General features: G+C 41.3%; 2 protein-coding genes across 4 annotated transcripts in view; one reads left to right on the top strand and one right to left on the bottom strand.

Moving 5' to 3' along the window:
* Positions 1 to 331: 331 nt before the first annotated feature.
* On the bottom strand, positions 332 to 20522 carry zcrb1 (zinc finger CCHC-type and RNA binding motif 1). The gene is made up of 8 exons (XM_061961460.1): positions 20364 to 20522; positions 20197 to 20289; positions 5719 to 5747; positions 5534 to 5645; positions 5356 to 5463; positions 4707 to 4816; positions 4560 to 4635; positions 332 to 827 (listed from the first exon to the last, which is right to left on the bottom strand). Exons 2-8 carry the CDS (start codon positions 20278 to 20280, stop codon positions 744 to 746), a joined length of 603 nt encoding a protein of 200 aa, XP_061817444.1. The 5' UTR covers positions 20281 to 20289; positions 20364 to 20522; the 3' UTR covers positions 332 to 743.
* Positions 20471 to 22382, top strand: part of pphln1 (periphilin 1) — a 29596-nt gene continuing 27684 nt past the window's right edge. For 2 of the 3 annotated variants that reach the window (XM_061961457.2, XM_061961458.2), the window contains exons 1-2: positions 20571 to 20748; positions 21000 to 21035. In XM_061961457.2, the coding sequence (XP_061817441.1) occupies position 21035 (1 nt within the window). In that variant the 5' untranslated portion in view covers positions 20571 to 20748; positions 21000 to 21034. The other variant, XM_061961456.2, reaches the window with a different exon arrangement.

Here is a 22382-nt window from a genome sequence, read left to right as displayed (position 1 = left end):
TTGTGATTCGGATGTGAATCATTTTATTTGTGCATTCCTATTTTTTATACTATTTAAATCCAACTTGAATTTAATTTGATGCAAGTTTCATATGAAAACTATTTCACTATTTTTTTTGTGTGTAAAATAACAATGTTAACATAATTAAAGCATGATAAGTCTTCCTAACTTAACTTCAACTGCGATTCAAATCAAGCACCACTGCCTTTTAAGACAAATACTAACACTGTGGCACCAAGGGAGCAAGAGGGATTGCGGAGAAATTTGCCTTTATAATATTTTCAGTGACAGAGAAAGAAGTGGCGAGGAAAAAATTTGGAGTAAAACATCATATGAAGCAACTGGTCATTTATTTATTTACATTTTCCATGTGCTTATTCATGCAAAACAAGGCTTCTCAAAGTGTGATCTGGGTACAGGGAGGGCATGGCTCTATATTATTTCACCTTGTAAAACAGTGCTTGCAATTTTACTGATCCACGGCTTTTTGTAAATATAGAAAATACATAAAAAAGTCTCTTTCAGTTGCAGCCCCAGTTAAAAAGGCAGGAATTTAGGCGTTGCGTTAATAAGCTGCAAGATAAGTAAGTAGAACACACAATTATTTTATTTACAATAGCAGACAGACATCTGTCCAACTGGATACTCCGAAATTATTCCATAATAAAAGAAGCTGTAAAAACTAACACAACAAATACAATTATGTCTAAAGGTCTTCTCGATACGTCCCAATTGTGTCCACATCAGTCACTAGGCTCGCCATCGTTGCCATCCTGTGGCACAGCAGTCTGCTTTCTTTGCCGTTCCTCTTCCTCAATTCGTGCTTGCTGGAAGTTTACAGAAGGAAAACAAAAAATATATAACACATACTGTGACGCGGCCTGCTTTTTACGTGCTAACACCTTTTCTGGATCGCAATCTAGACAACAGAAACATACATTACAGGCCAAAAGTTTGGACACACCTTCTCATTCAATGCCTTTTCTTTATTTTCATGACTATTTACATTGTAGATTGTCACTGAAGGCATCAAAACATTGAATGAACACATGTGGAGTTATGGACTTAACAAAAAAAGGTGAAATAACTGAAAACATGTTTTATATTCTAGTTTCTTCAAAATAGCCACCCTTTGCTCTGATGACTGCTTTGCACACTCTTGGCATTCTCTCTATGAACTTTAAGAGGAAGTCACCTGAAATGGTTTTCACTTCACAGGTGTGCTTGAAGCCCAAGATTGAAAATTGATTCATGATACAGATATATACTATCAGATATATACTATCATCATAATACAGTCATCACACAAGATAATCACATTGAATTATTTACAGTATTTATAATCCAGTGTGTGGATGTAAGTGTCAAAAAGACAGCTAAAAGAGTTTGATATGAGAATAAATCTAAAGTTAAAATATAGGGTAGAAATGCACCCATTTGCAGGAAATGTCTTGATTTTCAAAATTTTCTTTGAAGGCTTGCATGTCTACATTAAAACATTCTTCTTCATACTGCATTAATATATGCTACTTTTAAACTTTCATGCAGAGAAAGAAATCACAACTAAAAAAAATCACTATTTTTTTTCATACAGTGTTGATGTGGAAATGTTTGCCTCGGCATTTTGATGGTGTGGACGTGTGGCACCGAATGGAGATAAGCGTCTCGACAGACGTCACAATATTTGAACAATGATGACGAAAACTGTTTTCTCTGTCGTGTCCGTGTGTCGAAAATTGTTATGCGCTTATTTTTTTATTTGATTTTGTGCGTGGCATATAATTGCTATGGGCAGAGGACGTTTGAGCAGTGCGCAATTGCACAAGCGCGCACCTTAGAGAGAACGTCGGTCACACGGCTGCGCTAGTATCACAGCTAACGTTAGCCATGCTGCTACCTCTCTGCTCGGGGAGGATGTATACGTATGTGACGTATGACGTGACAGTATGTGACGTATGACGTGATAGTATGTGACGTGTGTAAGAAGGTGCGCTTGCTGTCTGTGAGAGGGAGACACAGGAAAGAGTGAGAAGATCCTGTCGTGTAATGCCAGCAGCTAAAAGCAACTGCGTGAGAATCCACAGACCTGTGGATGTGTTGAAGGTGTGCTGGAAAATGCGGAACGGAAATTAGGGAGCAGCAGAAAAGTGGAATGTATTATTTAAATCGGTGCATTGGAAAACACGGAGCGGAGTTTTTTTTTAACTGGATCTGGATCGGCATTTTCCCACGTCTTGCCGATACGCATTTTTTTGCAAATATCGGCGGCCGATCCGATCCAAATATCGGATCGGGACATCCCTAATGTACACTGACACTTCTGAGCGTGAGGCTGTGGATCGCATCACCGGCGCAATCGTGCGGCGGGAATGACTTACACGTAAGAAAATGCATGATCAATGAAGTCTTTTTATTTTGGAGATATATTACAGTGATATATTTTTTAACTAAAAAAGACGAATGACATTAAAATAAATTTAAAAAAACGCCAGCAGACACCAAAATGCATCAATCGCATCATTTTAGTTAGGCCAGGGGTCACCAACCTTTTTGAAACCAAGAGCTACTTCTTGGGTACTGATTAATGCAAAGGGCTACCAGTTTGATACACACTTAAATAAATTGCCAGAAATAGCCAATTTGCTCAATTTACCTTGAACTCTATGTTATAATTAATAATTCATGATATTTATCTTTGTGGAAACACTGATCATCTTAATGATTTCTCACAATAAATATATATAGAAACAGATAAATATCAATATGCAACACTTGATTTTTATATTTTCTCTAAGTGCACATTTTTCAAATTGAACATTTTCAAATGAGTCTTGTGAAATCACAATATCCCATTTTAACTAGCTAGCCACTAACATTTTTTAACAAATCATGAATGACTTTGCACCATGTTTGTACAAATAATAACTCATGTCAAGTACAAAAGTCAACTCTCAAATGTTGAAATAAATCATGTCACACTTTGAACTGGACACCAAACCTGTTATCTGTTTCTTTGTCAGTTAGTGAAGACCAAGTCTTTCAAATATTTTCTTGGATTTTCAAATTCTATTTGAGTTTTGTCTCTCTTAGAATTAAAAATGTCGAGCAAAGCGAGACCAGCTTGCTAGTAAATAAATACAATTTAAAAAATAGAGGCAGCTCACTGGTAAGTGCTGCTATGTGAGCTATTTTTAGAACAGGCCAGCGGGCTACTCATCTGGTCCTTACGGGCTACCTGGTGCCCGCGGGCACCGCGTTGGTGACCCCTGAGTTAGGCACATAAGTCATCCAGCAGCTATACAATTATAAAAGGAAATTGCTGAATAGACGATATGTCTAATATGTTTTAGTTCTGTCATTCCAAATATGTTGACACACACACGTAGGATGGCTGATTCTCTGTAAATGGTAAATGGGTTGTACTTGTATAGCGCTTTTCTACCTTTTTTAAAGGAACTCAAAGCGCTTTGACACTATTTCTACATTCACCCATTCACACACACACACTGATCTGTCCGTCGTCATCCGTCTTTTTCTCACAGTCGTGTGCGTTTTTGTCAGTTTGCACGTCCTTCTGACATGCTAATAAATAAAGCGTAACCTAACCGTTAAGCTAAAAAGCAAACTGGCCGGCATGCATAAAACGGCAATGAAAATCGTAGGGAGGAAAGAATATGAGCTTATACAGAGCATCTATGAGCAGGCAGTTAGCAAAAAAGCTAAGAAAATTATTTCCAACTCACAACATCCACTCTTTCCTGAATATGGAACCCTGCCATCAGGGAGAAGACTCCGGGTCCCACTATGCAAATTTAACCGCCTTAAATTATCATTTGTCCCAGCCTCCATTAAGCTGACCAACAATGTGCAATAGAATTTTAATACATAGGTTAGCACTTTTTTAGCACATAGCACTTTAGCACATAGCACTTTAGAACTAAGCACTTTAGCACATAGCACTTTATCCATGAGCTCTAGTGCAATGCACATTGGTACTTTATCTTTATCTCCATACTGTAGATTTTATGCCTACATCAAAGTGCCACCTATGTCTATCAAGCTCCATGTTCTGATGTTTAAATGTTAGTTGTATGGTTGTGGTTGTGTCTGTGCTTGTGTTTTTGTTCTGTTGTTTTTGGGTATGTTAAGAAAGCAATGATGCACTGTGCCCAAGACAAATTTCCCCGCGGGGACAATAAAGTTGAACCTTGAACCTTGAACCTTGAAAACAGTGCTCGCAAAACGGTGACGAGTGTTTGTAAATCACACTCCGCATGCTAAATAATTATATTTACGTTATTGTGGGCGTTCCGACCATCAGCATATATCTTGCATATTAATGAAGACAGAGACGCAATTGCATTGTAAGCCTTGTTCTGCTCATTTAACAGACGCAATCCACTAGGATGGGTCAAATGCAGAGAATAACTTTAACTTTAGATCAGCTTTGCGTGTGCTATCAGGTTTGTACGTGTTTTAGGACACGCAAACCATAAGTAAATCAGGCCCATTCTGTGTTGTAACAAGGTGACATTTACTATCTAAATATGCATACTTACCTCAAAAGCAATGGCTTGACTAAGACTGTCAAGAGCTGGATCTTCTCCTTCGTCTTCACTTTCATCCTCTTCTTCACTATAGAGCAAAATAAAAACATTATAGGGAAAACACACCATATGGTATATTCAAAACAGTGGGTTACTTACACATGTTGTGGTTGTTGACCTTTTTTCTTCTTTTTCTTTTCTTTCTTCTTTGGAGGTTCCCTCTCTCCCAACATATTTTTGGGACACGCATAGCTCATATGTCCTCCATCCTATTAACAACAAACAACACACTGAATACCGTATTTTTCGGACTATAAGGCGCACTAAAAATCCTTTTATATTTTCTCAAAACGCGACAGTGCACCTTATGACCTAATGTACGGAATCATTTTGGTTGTGCTTACCAACCTTGAAGCAATTTTATTTGGTACATGGTGAAATGATAAGTGTGTCCAGTAGATGGAAGTCACACATAAGAGATACTTGTAGACTGCAATATGATAAATAAATGTTGGTGTTGTTTACTTGAGTCATATTGCAGTCATATTATTATTATAAAAAAAAAAAAAGGTAAAACACTTCCTAGTGGTCTACATAACATGTAATGGTGGTTCTTTGGTCAAAATGTTGCATAGATTATGTTCATTTTAATAATATGACTCCTTTAATGCGCCTTATAATCCGGTCCGCCATATGGTCCGGAAAATACGGTAGCTGTTAAACATCGAACTAAGCACATTTTAAAAGTATGACTAGTTTAAATAGATTATTATTTCAAAAAGACACTTGTTATTAAAATTGTACTCACCCCACATTCGTAACACCTGCTCTTGTCTGTGTAGTTGCGCCTCCTTATAAAGTCAGCCGCCCGTCCATTGTCGATTGCAATGCTCGCTTTCACAGTTCTTCCAAACAACTGCAACACAGCACACCTGTCAGTCACATATTTGTATAGAATAATCATCAAATAAAGCCAATAAGCCCACCTGCTTGTTGTTGACCGCTCTTGAACAGTTATGAGCTGATTCTCTGTCCAGGAATAGAACGAAAGCCACGCCTTTGCTTCTGTGGGTGTCTTTGTCTTTTACAATTGTAACCCTTGGAGAAAATCATCATATGACCACATCTTTCTGGTTTTGACATTGTGTAAAAAGGGTGTAAAAATACTCACTTGACCACTTTTCCATATTTGGTGAAGAGCTGAAAAGAAAAGACCTCATCTCTAACAATGTTTTCTTATTTTTCATGTACAGTCAAGCGCAAAATTATTTCACACGTCTGACTTGTTTTTATTTAAATGTTTTAAATACAAGCTGAGGAATTTTTTCTTTCCCCACAATGATTGTCTTGTTATCGTCTGTGTCATTTCCAATTAAGGTTGCCAACCGTCCCTTGAAAAACTGAATGGTCCCAGATTTAGAAACAAAACTATGGGTTCCGTACTGAGCTGTCAAGTAATGCACTTTGTTTTGTATAATAGTGAAAAATAAAAATAGTTTGTAAAATATCAATAGATTATTTTGAAAGACAATAGCTTCACAAGTCTGCCAGGGGTCGGCAACCCAACATGTTAAAAGAGCCATATTGGACCAGTAATACAAAAAACTAATCTGTCTGGAGCCGCAAAAAGTTAAAGGTAACATTATCACAATTTCAGAAGGGTTAAAACCATTAAAAATCAGTTCCCAGTGGCTTATTTTATTTTTCGAAGTTTTTTTCAAAATTTTACCCATCACGCAATATCCCTAAAAAAAGCTTCAAAGTGCCTGATTTTAACCATCGTTATATACACCCGTCCATTTTCCTGTGACGTCACATAGTGAAGCCAACACAAACAAACATGGCGCATAGAACAGCAAGCTATAGCGACATTAGCTCATTCAGACTCGGATTTCAGCGGCTTAAGCGATTCAACAGATTACGCATGTATTGAAACGGATGGTTGTAGTGTGGAGGCAGGTAGCGAAAACGAAACTGAAGAAGAAACTGAAGCTGTTGAGCCATATCGGTTTGAACCGTATGCAAGCGAAACCCACGAAAACGACACGACAGCCAGCGACACGGGAGAAAGCGAGGACGAATTGGGCGATCGCCTTCTAACCAACGATTGGTATGTGTTTGTTTGGCATTAAAGGAAACTAACAACTATGAACTAGGTTTACAGCATATGAAATACATTTGTCAACAACATGCACTTTGAGAGTGCAGACAGCCCAATTTTCATCAATTAATATACAGGTAAAAGCCAGTAAATTAGAATATTTTGAAAAACTTGATTTATTTCAGTAATTGCATTCAAAAGGTGTAACTTGTACATTATATTTATTCATTGCACACAGACTGATGCATTCAAATGTTTATTTCATTTAATTTTGATTATTTGAGGTGGCAACAAATGAAAATCCAAAATTCCGTGTGTCACAAAATTAGAATATTACTTAAGGCTAATACAAAAAAGGGATTTTTAGAAATGTTGGCCAACTGAAAAGTATGAAAATGAAAAATATGAGCATGTACAATACTCAATACTTGGTTGGAGCTCCTTTTGCCTCAATTACTGCGTTAATGCGGCGTGGCATGGAGTCGATGAGTTTCTGGCACTGCTCAGGTGTTATGAGAGCCCAGGTTGCTCTGATAGTGGCCTTCAACTCTTCTGCGTTTTTGGGTCTGGCATTCTGCATCTTCCTTTTCACAATACCCCACAGATTTTCTATGGGGCTAAGGTCAGGGGAGTTGGCGGGCCAATTTAGAACAGAAATACCATGGTCCGTAAACCAGGCACGGGTAGATTTTGCGCTGTGTGCAGGCGCCAAGTCCTGTTGGAACTTGAAATCTCCATCTCCATAGAGCAGGTCAGCAGCAGGAAGCATGAAGTGCTCTAAAACTTGCTGGTAGACGGCTGCGTCGACCCTGGATCTCAGGAAACAGAGTGGACCGACACCAGCAGATGACATGGCACCCCAAACCATCACTGATGGTGGAAACTTTACACTAGACTTCAGGCAACGTGGATCCTGTGCCTCTCCTGTCTTCCTCCAGACTCTGGGACCTCGATTTCCAAAGGAAATGCAAAATTTGCATGGTTGGGTGATGGTTTGGGGTGCCATGTCATCTGCTGGTGTCGGTCCACTCTGTTTCCTGAGATCCAGGGTCAACGCAGCCGTCTACCAGCAAGTTTTAGAGCACTTCATGCTTCCTGCTGCTGACCTGCTCTATGGAGATGGAGATTTCAAGTTCCAACAGGACTTGGCGCCTGCACACAGCGCAAAATCTACCCGTGCCTGGTCTACGGACCATGGTATTTCTGTTCTAAATTGGCCCGCCAACTCCCCTGACCTTAGCCCCATAGAAAATCTGTGGGGTATTGTGAAAAGGAAGATGTAGAATGCCAGACCCAAAAACGCAGAAGAGTTGAAGGCCACTATCAGAGCAACCTGGGCTCTCATAACACCTGAGCAGTGCCAGAAACTCATGGACTCCATGCCACGCCGCATTAACGCAGTAATTGAGGCAAAAGGAGCTCCAACCAAGTATTGAGTATTGTACATGCTCATATTTTTCATTTTCATACTTTTCAGTTGGCCAACATTTCTAAAAATCCCTTTTTTGTATTAGCCTTACACAATATTCTAATTTTGTGACACACGGAATTTTGGATTTTCATTTGTTGCCACTTCAAATCATCAAAATTAAATGAAATAAACATTTGAATGCATCAGTCTGTGTGCAATGAATAAATAGAATGTACAAGTTACACCTTTTGAATGCAATTACTGAAATAAATCAAGTTTTTCAAAATATTCTAATTTACTGGCTTTTACCTGTATTCTGTAGACATACCCTCATCCGCGCTCTTTTCCTGAAAGCTGATCTGTCCAGTTTTGGAGTTGATGTCAGCAGGCCAGGGAAGCTAGGGTCGATATTCTTCTCTTGATCATCTTCGGTGGCATAAGGGACGGTGTGAGCCAAGACATCCAGGGGGTTTAGCTCGCTCGTCTGCGGGAACAAACTGCCGCCATTGCTTGCCGTGCTACCGAGGTCCTTTGTCCCTGAATTGCTCACACACTCCGGCAGATTCAATGGGGGTCTGGCGGCAGATTTCTTTGACTTTATGGTTGGAAATGCATCTGCTTTGAGTGTCGCAGGATATCCACACATTCTTGCCATCTCTGTCGTAGCATAGCTTTTGTGGGTAAAGTGTGCGGAACAAACGTCCAATTTCTTGCCACTTTGGCATCTTTGGGCCACTGGTGCAACTTGAATCCGTCCCTGTTGGTGTTGTTACACCCTCCGACAACACACCGACGAGGCATGATGTCTCCAAGGTACGGAAAACAGTCGAAAAAACGGAAAATAACAGAGCTGATTTGACTCGGTGTTTGAGAAAATGGCGGATTGCTTCCCGATGTGACGTCATCGCTCCGAGAGCGAATAATAGAAAGGCGTTTAATTCGCCCAAATTCACCCATTTAGAGTTCGGAAATCGGTTAAAAAAATATATGGTCTTTTTTCTGCAACATCAAGGTATATATTGACGCTTACATAGGTCTGCTGATAATGTTCCCCTTTAAAAGCCTAATGTAAGTGTTAAAATGAAGGCGACACATTAAGTAAGTGTCTCCAGAGGGTAAGATAACTCCTGGAAATTTCTGGCTTAAAACTGCCAAAGGTATAGATGTGTGTGCCCAAGTTAAAGGAAAGGACAGGCTGTCTTCTTCTAATGGATTTATTACAATCTTTGCAAGCTGGGTAACGTTTGCTGTGGTCTGGAACAACATGGCACACAGTCAGAAATGCAGCCAATATTACATATAGATCATGTTTCATAAGACATGCAAATATAAATTAAACACACAGAGGACATAAGTAAAGGAAATTAAATGAACTCAAATATACCTAGAAACGAGGCATAATGATGCAATATGTACACACAGCTAGCCTAAATAGCATGCTAGCATGAATTATTAGCACTCCACGCAAGTCAATAACAGCAACAAAGCTCACCTTTGTGCATTCGCGCACAGCATAAAACGTTTGGTGGACAACATGAGACAAAGAAGGAGTGGCATAAAAAACGTATTTCTGTGGCAGCATCAGAGAAAGTTGTACACATAAATCAACTACGGTGAGTTCAAGGACCGCCAAAATTAGTAGGACAAAACAAAGTTGGCCAAATACTGTCATCAGTAAAGCATAAACAAAAACATATTAAACAGTGGGCTTTCTAACAATTAGGAAGGTTCGTGTTATGTTTGTCCTCCTACAGAAACATCATTTAAACAACAAATATATATTCCTTTCTATCTTTTTCCATTTTTGAAAAAGCTACAAGAAGCCACTAGGGCAGTGCTAAAGAGCTGCATGCAGCTCTTTAGCCGACTGACGGCTATGAATCATAAAAACTATAATGTTAGACAATACATTTTGCAGCACAAACAAATGGGACACGTCTTGGGTGATTTGGACAAGGTATTCATTTTGTTTTTTTGGACAAAAATTAATTGCTGAACAATTTGTTCCCCCTATGTTTTTTAATTAACCCAAAACCTGTGCATCAAATTAAATTCTGCCTAAATAGTATAAAAATGTGTGTGTGTACTGTGTATATTTTCAGTCATCTGGTCATACAGTACTGGCCAAAAGTTTGGCCACACATTTTCATTCAATGCGTTTTCTTTATTTTCATGACTATTTACATTGTAGATTGTCACTGAAGGCATCAAAACTATGAATGAACACATGTGGAGTTATGTACTTAACAATAAAAGGTGAAATAACTGAAAACATGTTTTATATTCTAGTTTCTTCAAAATAGCCACCCTTTGCTCTGATTACCAATTTGCACACTCTTGGCATTCTCTCGATGAACTTCAAGAGGTAGTCACCTGAAATGGTTTTCTCTTCACAGGTGTGCTTGAAGCTCATCGAGAGAATGCCAAGACTGTGCAAAGCAGTAATCAGAGCAAAGGGTGGCTATTTTGAAGAAACTAGAATATATAACATGTTTTCAGTTATTTCACCTTTTTTTTGTTAAGTACATAACTCCACATGTGTTCATTCATAGTTTTGATGCCTTCAATGACAATCTACAATGTCAGGGGTGTCAAACTCATTTTAGATGGGGGGCCACTTGGAGAAAAATCTACCTCCAAGTGGGCCGGACTGGTAAAATCACGGCACGATAACTTAAAAATAAAGACAACTTCATATTGTTTTTTTGTTTAAAAATAGAACAAGCACATTCTGAAATTGTACAAATCCTAATGTTTTTGTGTTTTTTTTTACAATTACCTGTTGCGGTTATTAGTATATATACTTCATTTATATTTTCTGAATGAATTATGTGATGATGTTCATCAGTCGACTCTTTGGTGTTAATGTTCAATCTATCGAGATTAAAAAAGTTATATCAAAATCAAATTACAGTATGTTATTTATGTAGTTTGATCATTTTCCTCATCTGATGTACTAAAACCAGATGATGTGGAAGGAGTAGTCGCCAGAAAAAAGGGTGGAAATAGGGCTTTGGAAAACCAGGAATGCTGGAAAATCCTGGAATGTTTTGGAACTTGGAATGATGGAATGTGTTGAAGGTGGAACGGTTTGATTAGGTTGAAAAATGTGGAAATGGTGGAAGTTTGAAAAATGGCCAATTCATTTTGAATGGGAAAAATGTCCTGGAAAACCTGGAATTCTGAGAAATCTGGGAATTTTTGGAATTTGTCAAGGGTTCTTCAATAGGCTGAACAGTTTGAAGTTGGAACGATTTGAATCGGGTGAAAAATGTGGAAGGTAGAAAGCGCCAAAATCTGGATAAGAAGAAGAAGTTGAACTAGAAAATACCCGCGGAAATTTTGATGGGCCTGCTATCTGTGTCCTGGACCTCTAGCCGGAAACCGCCGTACTTACTCCGATGGCCATCCAGCCAAAACGTCAAACGTTTTAGCCAGGGTTAAAGTAGATAAGTGTGTGAACAAAATAAGATGTTAAGCACCGAGCTACGTGAAAGATAGGCTGAGCTACAAGAGGAGGTCATCTCGCAGGTGTGCTGGAAATATTTGCCATTATGAAAAGGTGCGTTCCCATTCAATTGGCCCATGTTTTTGTTTATTCGTGAATAGCATTGCCATGGTAACTTGAAATGTTCCCAATTTAAAATACGCCTATCGGCACGAACGAGAACCTTTCCGACGATATAACATATGTGGGGGTTCGTTGGCCGGTTTGTCTCGTATTAACAAAAGGTGTTTTAGTTTGTTCGTGAATAGCGTGGCCATGGTAACACGAAATGTTCCCAATTAAAATGTTCGCCATGGCCGCGAACGAGACCTTTCCAACGGTATATTATATGTGGGGGTGCGTAGGCCGGTTCGTCTCGTAGTGTTGGAACTATGATAAGATGAAGAATAAAGTTTGAAGTATGAGCAATAATAATATGGGCTGCTTGCATTGCAGGCCCATTCACTGTTACAGTGAATGGTGCTGGCATAGACATCTTATAAGTAGACGCAACATTGGCTGCAGTGACGCGAGAAATTCGGCCGCCATCTTGAAGTGGTGATGAGGAGCCGGCGAGCAGCCTAAACTGACAGTTGACAGGTAGAAAACAAAGATGCCGTTTTCCTGCTCAAATGAGCGGACTGTTGAAAACAGGAATAGGGGGATTACTTTTCACAAGTAAGATTTAACATAAACGTACTATTGGTTGTATTTTATGAAAATAATATTACCACAGAGTTGAGAAGGAGCAAAGATCTTCAATAGTACTGAAATTGTAGCCGCCAGCAAACAAGAGTATGACCATAACAGAATTGCTTGTCAATTAAACTAATTACATTTAAAAATGTCATATAGCTGATATAAAGACTTTCAGGTGTTTATATATGTTTATGTGTAAGTATTTGGCAGACGCTTTTATCCAAAGCGACATGCATAAAAAATACATCTAAAACAATCACTGTAAACATTATCATTTAAGGGAAGAATATAATACAAAATATCAATACAAAGTGTCAAGACAGAATAAACTCAGCGATACAGTCTGTACGATATATAGATATCTGTATCTATTGTTTATGTAGGATATACGCATGTATATATAACCTAATCATATTGTTTCTTCAACTTAACAATAGCTGACCGTTTTTTCCCCCTTCTCTGGGATTATATTCCCGGTTTTGATCTCGGACGTCTTGGTCACTTAAAGCATATAAGAATATTCTATTACTGTTAAGCAAACTATAAACAATAAAACACGCCAAAACATGTGTCCTTTATCATAGCTACACGTATGACAAAAAAACTGCGTGAAAATCAGTGATATTCAATGAATTAAATGCGCTGACAGTTCATTGCTCCTGCCAAATGAATTGCACTGAGTGGAGCGGATCACCACTCCAAGATGGCGGCCCCGCGTCTCGTCAGCGCCAGTAGGCAGTAGCGCTCGATGCTGCGTCTACTTATAACATGGGTGTCAAACTCTGGCCCGCAGGCCAAATTTGGCCCGCCGTGTAATTTCACTTGGCCCTTGAGGCGATATCAAATTAACACTAAAGCTGGCCCGCCGATAATATATTGCGGCGGTGCCGCGGTAAAACCGCATTCACCGCTAATTCTAATACTTGCCAAACCTCCCGGGAGTCTTCCAAACTTCAGCGGCCCTCCCGAAAATCGTCAGGTCTGCTTTTCAGCCAGTCCAACGAGTGCTGGCCCAGTCACATAACATGTGCGGCTTCTACACGCACACACAATTGAATGCCACGCATACTTGATCAACAGCAATACAGGTTACACTGAGGGTAGCCGAATAAAAAACTTTAACACTGTTAGAAATATACGCCACACTGTGAATCCACACCAAACAAGAATGACAAACACATTTCGGGAGAACATCCTCATCGTAACACAACATAAACACAACAGAAGAAATACCCAGAACCCGTTGCAGCACTAACTCTTCCGGGACGCTACAAGGTGTGTGCGTGTGGGGGGGAGGTTTGGTGGTAGCGGGGGTGTATTTTGTAGCGTCCCAGAAGAGTTAGTGCTGCAAAGGATTCTTGGTATTTGTTCTGTTGTGTTTATGTTGTGTTACGGTGCGGATGTTCTCCCGAAATGTGTTTGTCATTCTTGTTTGGTGTGGATTCACAGTGTGGCGTATATTTCTAACAGTGTCAAAGTTTTTTATACTGGCACCCTCAGTGTAACCTGTATTGCTGTTGATAAAGTATGCGTGTGTGCGTACCGAAGCCGCACATATCTTGTGACTGGGTCTGAATGATGTTAGAATGAATGAAAAGCGGACGTGACGACAGCTCGTAGAGGACGTTTTTTAAGGCATGCCCCCGAGACTGTGGTCCGGGTGTACGAGATATAATGACTTATGAACACCTTCGTTCGATAATGAAGGTTGCCTCAGCTCAAAGCCTGAGCCCCGACATTAATGAATATAGCATCCAAGAAAAGATGGCAGGTATCTGGCTTGGGCACATCAGATTAGATCAGTGTGTTGCAAACTGAGCAGTTTAAAGTCCTGAATGGTTGGTTTATTCATTATTTTATGGAAAAAGTTAATGTTGATATTTACCTCAGAAGGCTGCAAATAGAAAAGAGGCATTCAATTTTTATTTAAATTGTATTTGATATGCCGTTGATATTTTTCAATTATTATTATTATTATTTGAAACTGGATTTTGCATGTCACTATAAAGTTATATAAGTCTTGCTTGATCAATATTTAATGCAAAACTTGTTTGGGTCCCTATTAAAAGGTTAAATTGTTCAACCTTGGCCCGCGGCTTTGTTCAGTTTTACATTTTGGCCCACTCTGTATTTGAGTTTGACACCCCTGACTTATAAGATGTCTATGGGTGCTGGTGTTGTGCCGAAATCTGTTACCCATCGGAATTTGTAACTCCAGGGGGCGATGTTCCCATGGCGTTTGTTTGATGGTTAAACGGCAAGCCCAAAGAGGAGGAAAAGAAAAACGCTTGCGTAAATGGCGTAAACTATCCTTAATGCTGAAACGTCAGTTGTCAGAATTTCAGCATTAATAAATTACACATATTCTGGAAATCAATGACTTACTTTCATTATAGTATGAGTCCATTGTTATTATTAATGCTGAAATTCTGACAACTAACGTTTCAGCATTAAGGTCTTACACAAATAATAAATGAACCTACGCATCGCAACGGCAATACGATAGATCTAGTGCTGGTCAGGGGTGTCACCACCTCCAAAGTTATGGTACTCCCGTATACTAAAGTAATGTCCGATCATTACCTTATAAAATTCGAAGTTCTGACTCATTGTCAACAAACTAATAATAATAATAACTGCTATAGCAGCCGCAACATTAATGCTGCCACAACGATGACTCTTGCTGACCTACTGCCTTCGGTAATGGCACCATTCCCAAATTATGTCGGCTCTATTGATAACCTCACTAACAACTTTGACAATGCCCTGCGCAAAACCATTGATAGTACAGCACCGCTAAAACAAAAAAGGGCCCCTAAAAGGCGCACCCCATGGTTTACAGAAGAAACCAGAGCTCATAAATTATCATGTAGAAAGTTGGAACGCAAATGGCGCGCGACCAAGCTTGAGGTTTTCCATCAAGCATGGAGTGATAGTTTAATATCGTATAAACGTATGCTTACCTTAGCTAAAGCTAAATAATACTCAATCTCATCCGCCTCAATAAAAACGACCCTAAATTTTTGTTTAGTACAGTAGCATCGCTAACCCAACAAGGGACTCCTCCCAATAGCTCCACCCACTCGGCAGATGACTTTATGAATTTCTTTAATAAGAAAATTTAACTCATTAGAAAGGAGATTAAAGACAACGCATCCCAGCTACAACTGGGTTCTATGAACACAGATACAACTGTATCTACGACGGATACTGCAATACAAAATAGTCTCTCTCTTTTTGATGAAATAACATTAGAGGAACTATTACAGCGTGTAAGTGGGATAAAACAAACAACATGTTTACTTGACCCACTTCCTGGGAAACTTATCAAGGAGCTTTTTGTATTATTAGGTCCATCAGTGCTAAATATTATAAACTTATCACTTTCCTCTGGCACTGTTCCCCTAGCATTCAAGAAAGCGGTTATTCATCCTCTGCTCAAAAGACCTAACCTTGATCCTGACCTCATGGTAAACTACCGACCGGTGTCCCACCTTCCCTTTATTTAGAAAATCCTCGAAAAAATTGTCGCACAGCAGCTAAATGAACACTTAGTGTCTAACAATCTCTGTGAACCTTTTCAATCCGGTTTCAGGGCAAATCACTCTACGGAGACAGCCCTCGCAAAAATGACTAATGATCTACTGCTAACGATGGATTCTGATGCGTCATCTATGTTGCTGCTTCTTGATCTTAGCGCTGCTTTCGATACCGTCGATCATGATATTTTATTAGAGCGTATCAAAACACGTATTGGTATGTCAGACTTAGCTTTGTCGTGGTTTAACTCTTATCTTACTGACAGGATGCAATGCGTCTCCCATAATAATGTGACCTCGGACTATGTTAAGGTAACGTGCGGAGTTCCTCAGGGTTCGGTTCTTGGCCCTGCACTTTGTAGTATTTACATGCTGCCGCTAGGCGACATCATACGCAAATACGGTGTTAGCTTTCATTGTTATGCTGATGACACCCAACTCTACATGCCCCTAAAGCTGACCAACATGCCGGATTGTAGTCAGCTGGAGGCGTGTCTTAATGAAATTAAACAATGGATGTCCGCTAACTTCTTGCAACTCAACGCCAAGAAAACGGAAATGCTGATTATCGGTCCTGCTAAACACCGACATTTATTTAATAATACCACCTTAACATTTGACAACCAAACAATTACACAAGGCGAATCAGTAAAGAATCTGGGTATTATCTTCCACCCAACTCTCTCCTTTGAGTCACACATTAAGAGTGTTACTAAAACGGCCTTCTTTCATCTCCGTAATATCGCTAAAATTTGTTCTATTTTATCCACTAGCGACGCTGAGATCATTATTCATGCGTTCGTTACGTCTCGTCTCGACTACTGTAATGTATTATTTTGGGGTCTCCCTATGTCTAGCATTAAAAGATTACAGTTGGTACAAAATGCGGCTGCTAGACTTTTGACAAGAACAAGAAAGTTTGATCATATTACGCCTATACTGGCTCACCTGCACTGGCTTCCTGTGCACTTAAGATGTGACTTTAAGGTTTTACTACTTACGTATAAAATACTACACGGTCTAGCTCCGTCCTATCTTGTCGATTGCATTGTACCATATGTCCCGGCAAGAAATCTGCCTTCAAAGAACTCCGGCTTATTAGTGATTCCCAGAGCCCAAAAAAAGTCTGCGGGCTATAGAGCGTTTTCTATTGGGGCTCCAGTACTATGGAATGCCCTCCCGGTAACAATTAGAGATGCTACCTCAGTAGAAGCATTTAAGTCCCATCTTAAAATTCATTTGTATACTCCAGCCTTTAAATAGACCCCCCTTTGGACCAGTTGATCTGCCGTTTCTTTTCTTTTCTCCTCTGCTCCCCTATTCCTTGTGGAGGGGGGGGGGGGGGGGGGCACAGGTCCGGTGGCCATGGATGAAGTGCTGGCTGTCCAGAGTCGGGACCCGGGGTGGACCGCTCGCCTGTGCATCGGCTGGGAACATCTCTGCGCTGCTGACCCGTCTCCGCTCGGGATGGTGTCCTGCTGGCCCCACTATGGACTGGACTCTTACTATTATGTTAGATCCACTATGGACTGGACTCTTACTGTTATGTTGGATCCACTATGGACTAGACTCTCACAATATTATGTCAGACCCACTCGACATTCATTGCATTCGGTCTCCCCTAGAGGGGGGGGGGGGGGTTACCCACATATGCGGTCCTCTCCAAGGTTTCTCATAGTCATCCATCCATCCATCCATCAGCCTTCCCGGTAAGGTCTATTCAGGTGTACTAGAGAGGAGGCTGCGCCGGATAGTCGAACCTCGGATTCAGGAGGAATAGTGTGGTTTTCGTCCTGGTCGTGGAACTGTGGACCAGCTCTATACTCTCGGCAGGGTCCTTGAGGGTGCATGGGAGTTTGCCCAACCAGTCTACATGTGCTTTGTGGACTTGGAGAAGGCATTCGACCGTGTCCCTCGGGAAGTCCTGTGGGGAGTGCTCAGAGAGTATGGGGTAACGGACTGTCTTATTGTGGCAGTCCGCTCCCTGTATAATCAGTGTCAGAGCTTGGTCCGCATTGCCGGCAGTAAGTCGGACACGTTTCCAGTGAGGGTTGGACTCCGCCAAGGCTGCCCTTTGTCACCGATTCTGTTCATAACCTTTATGGACAGAATTTCTAGGCGCAGTCAGGGCGTTGAGGGGATCTGGTTTGGTGGCTGCAGGATTAGGTCACTGCTATTTGCAGATGATGTGGTCCTGATGGCTTCCTCCGGCCAAGATCTTCAGCTCTCACTGGATCGGTTCGCAGCCGAGTGTGAAGCGACTGGGATGGGAATCAGCACCTCCAAGTCCGAGTCCATGGTTCTCGCCCGGAAAAGGGTGGAGTGCCATCTCCGGGTTGGGGAGGAGATCTTGCCCCAAGTGGAGGAGTTCAAGTACCTCGGAGTCTTGTTCACGAGTGGGGGAAGAGTGGATCGTGAGATCGACAGGCGGATCGGTGCGGCGTCTTCAGTAATGCGGACGCTGTATCGATCCGTTGTGGTGAAGAAGGAGCTGAGCCGGAAGGCAAAGCTCTCGATTTACCGGTCGATCTACGTTCCCATCCTCACCTATGGTCATGAGCTTTGGGTCATGACCGAAAGGACAAGATCACGGGTACAAGCGGCCGAAATGAGTTTCCTCCGCCGAGTGGCGGGGCTCTCCCTTAGAGATAGGGTGAGAAGCTCTGTCATTCGGGGGGAGCTCAAAGTAAAGCCGCTGCTCCTCCACATGGAGAGGAGCCAGATGAGGTGGTTCGGGCATCTGGTCAGGATGCCACCCGAACGCCTCCCTAGGAAGGTGTTTCGGGCACGTCCGACCGGTAGGAGGCCACGGGGAAGACCCAGGACACGCTGGGAAGACTATCTCTCCCGGCTGGCCTGGGAACGCCTCGGGATCCCCCGGGAGGAGCTGGACGAAGTGGCTGGGGAGAGGGAAGTCTGGGCTTCCCTGCTTAAGCTGCTGCCCCCGCGACCCGACCTCGGATAAGCGGAAGAAGATGGATGGATGGATGGATTCACATCGGCGTCCCACTGGGGTGAATTTTTCCTTGCCCTTATGTGGGCTTTGTACCGAGGATGTCGTTGTGGCTTGTGCAGCCCTTTGAGACACTTGTGATTTAGGGCTATATAAATAAACATTGATTGATTGATGATTGATTGAGATAGGCTCCAGCGCCCCCGCGACCCCAAAGGGAATAAGCGGTAGAAAATGGATGGATGGATGATTAAGGGAAAACAAACTTGCAGGTTTAAGCCAAAGTTCCCAAGGGTAACTGTCAGAGGTGGGTAGTAACGCGCTACATTTACTCCGTTACATCTACTTGAGTAACTTTTGGGATAAATTGTACTTCTAAGAGTAGTTTTAATGCAACATACTCTTACTTTTACTTGAGTATATTTATAGAGAAGAAATGCTACTTTTACTCCGCTACTTTTATCTACATTCAGCTCGCTACTAATTTTTATCGATCTGTTAATGCACGCTTTGTTTATTTTGGTCTGTCAGACAGACCTTCATAGTGCCTGCGTTTCACCAAATGCAGTCACAGGTGACGTTCACTCCGTTCCACCAATCAGATGCAGTCACTGGTGACGTTGGACCAATCAAACAGAGCCAGGGGTCACATGACCTGACTTAAACAAGTTGAAAAACTTATTGGGGTGTTACCATTTAGTGGTCAATTGTTCGGAATATGTACTGTACTGTGCAATCTACTGATAAAAGTTCCAATCAATCAATCAAAACTGTGAAGGAAAAAAGACAATTTTTTATTTCAACCGTACATCCCGTCAAAAGCCTAAAGACTGACTGCACAGTTCCTGTCTTCACAATAAAAGTGCCGCTCCATCGCGCTTGCGCTTTCAAAATAAGAGTCTCCGAAAGCCAGCGCAAACAAGCTAGCAAGCTACGGAGTTTGCCGCCAATGTATTTCTTGTAAAGTGTATAAAAACGAATATGGAAGCTGGACAAATAAGATGCTAAAAACCAACCACTTTCATGTGGTATTAGAAAGGAGGAACTTGTTTTTCTCCTCCATTTGAAAATGTCTGATGTGTTAATGTCTGAATACAATCAATGCAAGTCATCACAATCAGGTAATACACCAACTTATATTCTAGTCTTCATGAAAGAAAGGAATCTATATGTGTGTGTGTATGTTACTCATCAGTTACTCAGTACTTGAGTAGTTTTTTCACAACATACTTTTTACTTTTACTCAAGTAAATATTTGGGTGACTACTCCTTACTTTTACTTGAGTAATAAATCTCTAAAGTAACAGTACTCTTACTTGAGTACAATTTCTGGCTACTCTACCCATCTCTGGTAACTGTGAATAATTTCAGACTTGACTGTGTTTTCAAATACAGGGCTACCTTAACACATGCCTTACATATTTTAACGCGAATAGCAATACACGAAATGGCAAATTACCTTGTGGAGGTCGTTATTAGTGAGAGAGAATGGCAGGTTGGACACATAAACTGTGCTCTTGCTCGGTGCCAACCCCCCGCTCATGTTGAACACCTGAGAAGAACATAACAGCAATGTTAGGCTACACAGAATAGTTAGTTAAGGCTACTCGCTTTAAAATGACTTACCAACACGGGAAAACGACTGTAAACACACCCGACGCGCCTATTCAACTGCTGTTGTCTGTGTTCGGCCGAGAGTAGGAAAACACAAACAAACCCGCTTTTGAGTGTCGCGTAATGATGACGTATGCATCCCCTTGTCCAATAAAAAAGCCTCGTCTGTCAATGTAGCTTCGTCAAGCTAAAGCGAGGCTAACCCACTAGAAGGTACGCCGGGGGTTTGTTGTTATTTATATGACATTAACTACACGGCACGCTGAATAGGAGACGCCACGCAGTCGTTCTTTGGAGCTAACGACAAGCCAATGGCTATAAAAAAAGATGCGTATTTCCGCATGCTAACGTTAGCTAGCTCGCAATGCTAGTCTGAGAGTCGCACGTACACGACCAGGCGAGTATTGCATGAATGTATCAATATTGTTATTTCATCATTCGCCTATGTATGTTTGCATGTTGGTGTTATAATACCCCTTTTAATCGGTACCAAAGTGACCCGTTTAATGAGTTCTGCGGGGAGTCACTTAAGACGCTAGTTGAGATGTCATGCTTTTCTTCATGTATTCACTCTCTAGAGACTTGTACATTGTGATGCATTGGAGTATAGATCTGCATTATAAACTTTGCATTTGAAACTCTTTCCAGATTGCTTTGAAGCCGCGAAGCCCTGGAATTTCGAAAGTAAGTTAAAGATCACGCTCTTTTCTATTGCACTAAATCATGGGTGTCAAACTCTGGCCCGCGGGCCAACTATGGCCCGACATGTAATTTAATTTGGCCCTTGAGGCAATATCAAATTAACATTAGAGCTGGCCCGTTGGTATTATACAGCGCGGGTGCCACTCTAACACCGCATTCAAATCAAATCAAATCAAATCAACTTTATTTATAGAGCACATTTAAAATTTACCACAGGGGTAGCCAAAGTGCTGTACAATGAGCAGGTTAAAAGATAAAACGAGTACCAAGCAAACACAACACAACACAAACAGAACACGATAAAAAATAAATAATTAAAATAGAATTAATAAAAACATAAAAACAGGATCACAGCAGGTGTATTATGGGGCGCCATTGCAGGATGGATATCACTCAGTGTTAAAAGCCATGGAATAAAAGTATGTTTTTAAGAGAGATTTAAAAACAGGAAGAGAGGAGGCTTGTCTAACACTCAGGGGTAGGTCGTTCCAGAGCTTGGGAGCAGCAACGGCGAAAGCTCTGTCACCTCTAAGCTTCAGCCTTGTGTCAGGGACCGTCAACAGCAGCTGATCGGCTGATCTTAAGGATCGGGTGGGGCAGTAAGGCTGAAGGAGGTCGGAGAGATAGGTTGGCGCGAGGTTGTTTAGACATTTAAAAACAAATAAAAGGAGTTTAAAATGTATTCGGTAACGCACAGGGAGCCAGTGAAGGGACGCTAAAATAGGGGTGATGTGCTCACGTCTGCGGGTCTGTGTTAGCAGACGAGCAGCAGAGTTCTGCACGAGCTGCAGGCGGGCGAGGGAGGCCTGGCAATCATCGGCATAAAAATGAAATGCAATACTGTACTTCCTAAAAATAGAACCAAGGGGGAGAAGGTAAAGCGCAAATAAAATTGGGGCAAGGATTGAGCCCTGGGGGACCCCATGTGGTAAAGGAGCTGTGGACGACATAAAACTGTCTACTTTTACACAAAAACTCCTGTCGGTTAGGTACGACCGGAACCAGTTGAGGGCGGCGCCCTTAATGCCCACACAGTTCTCAAGACGAGTGATTAAGGTGGCGTGGTCGACGGTGTCGAACGCAGCAGACAGATCTAAAAGCACCAGGACAACATATTTACCAGAATCAGTGGACAGGAGGATATCGTTAAAAACTTTTAGAAGCGCTGACTCTGTGCTGTGGAGGGCTTTAAAACCGGACTGGAACAGCTCAGTGATACCATTATCCTCTAAGAAGGGCAGCAACTGACTGTAGACAACCTTCTCTAATATTTTGGAAATGTATGGAAGATTAGAGATAGGTCTGAAGTTAGAGAGGAGAGAGGGGTCG

The sequence above is a fragment of the Nerophis lumbriciformis genome, linkage group LG05 (assembly GCF_033978685.3).
Source record: "Nerophis lumbriciformis linkage group LG05, RoL_Nlum_v2.1, whole genome shotgun sequence".
Taxonomy (NCBI): domain Eukaryota; kingdom Metazoa; phylum Chordata; class Actinopteri; order Syngnathiformes; family Syngnathidae; genus Nerophis; species Nerophis lumbriciformis.
This window is presented reverse-complemented; position numbering and strand designations above follow the sequence as displayed.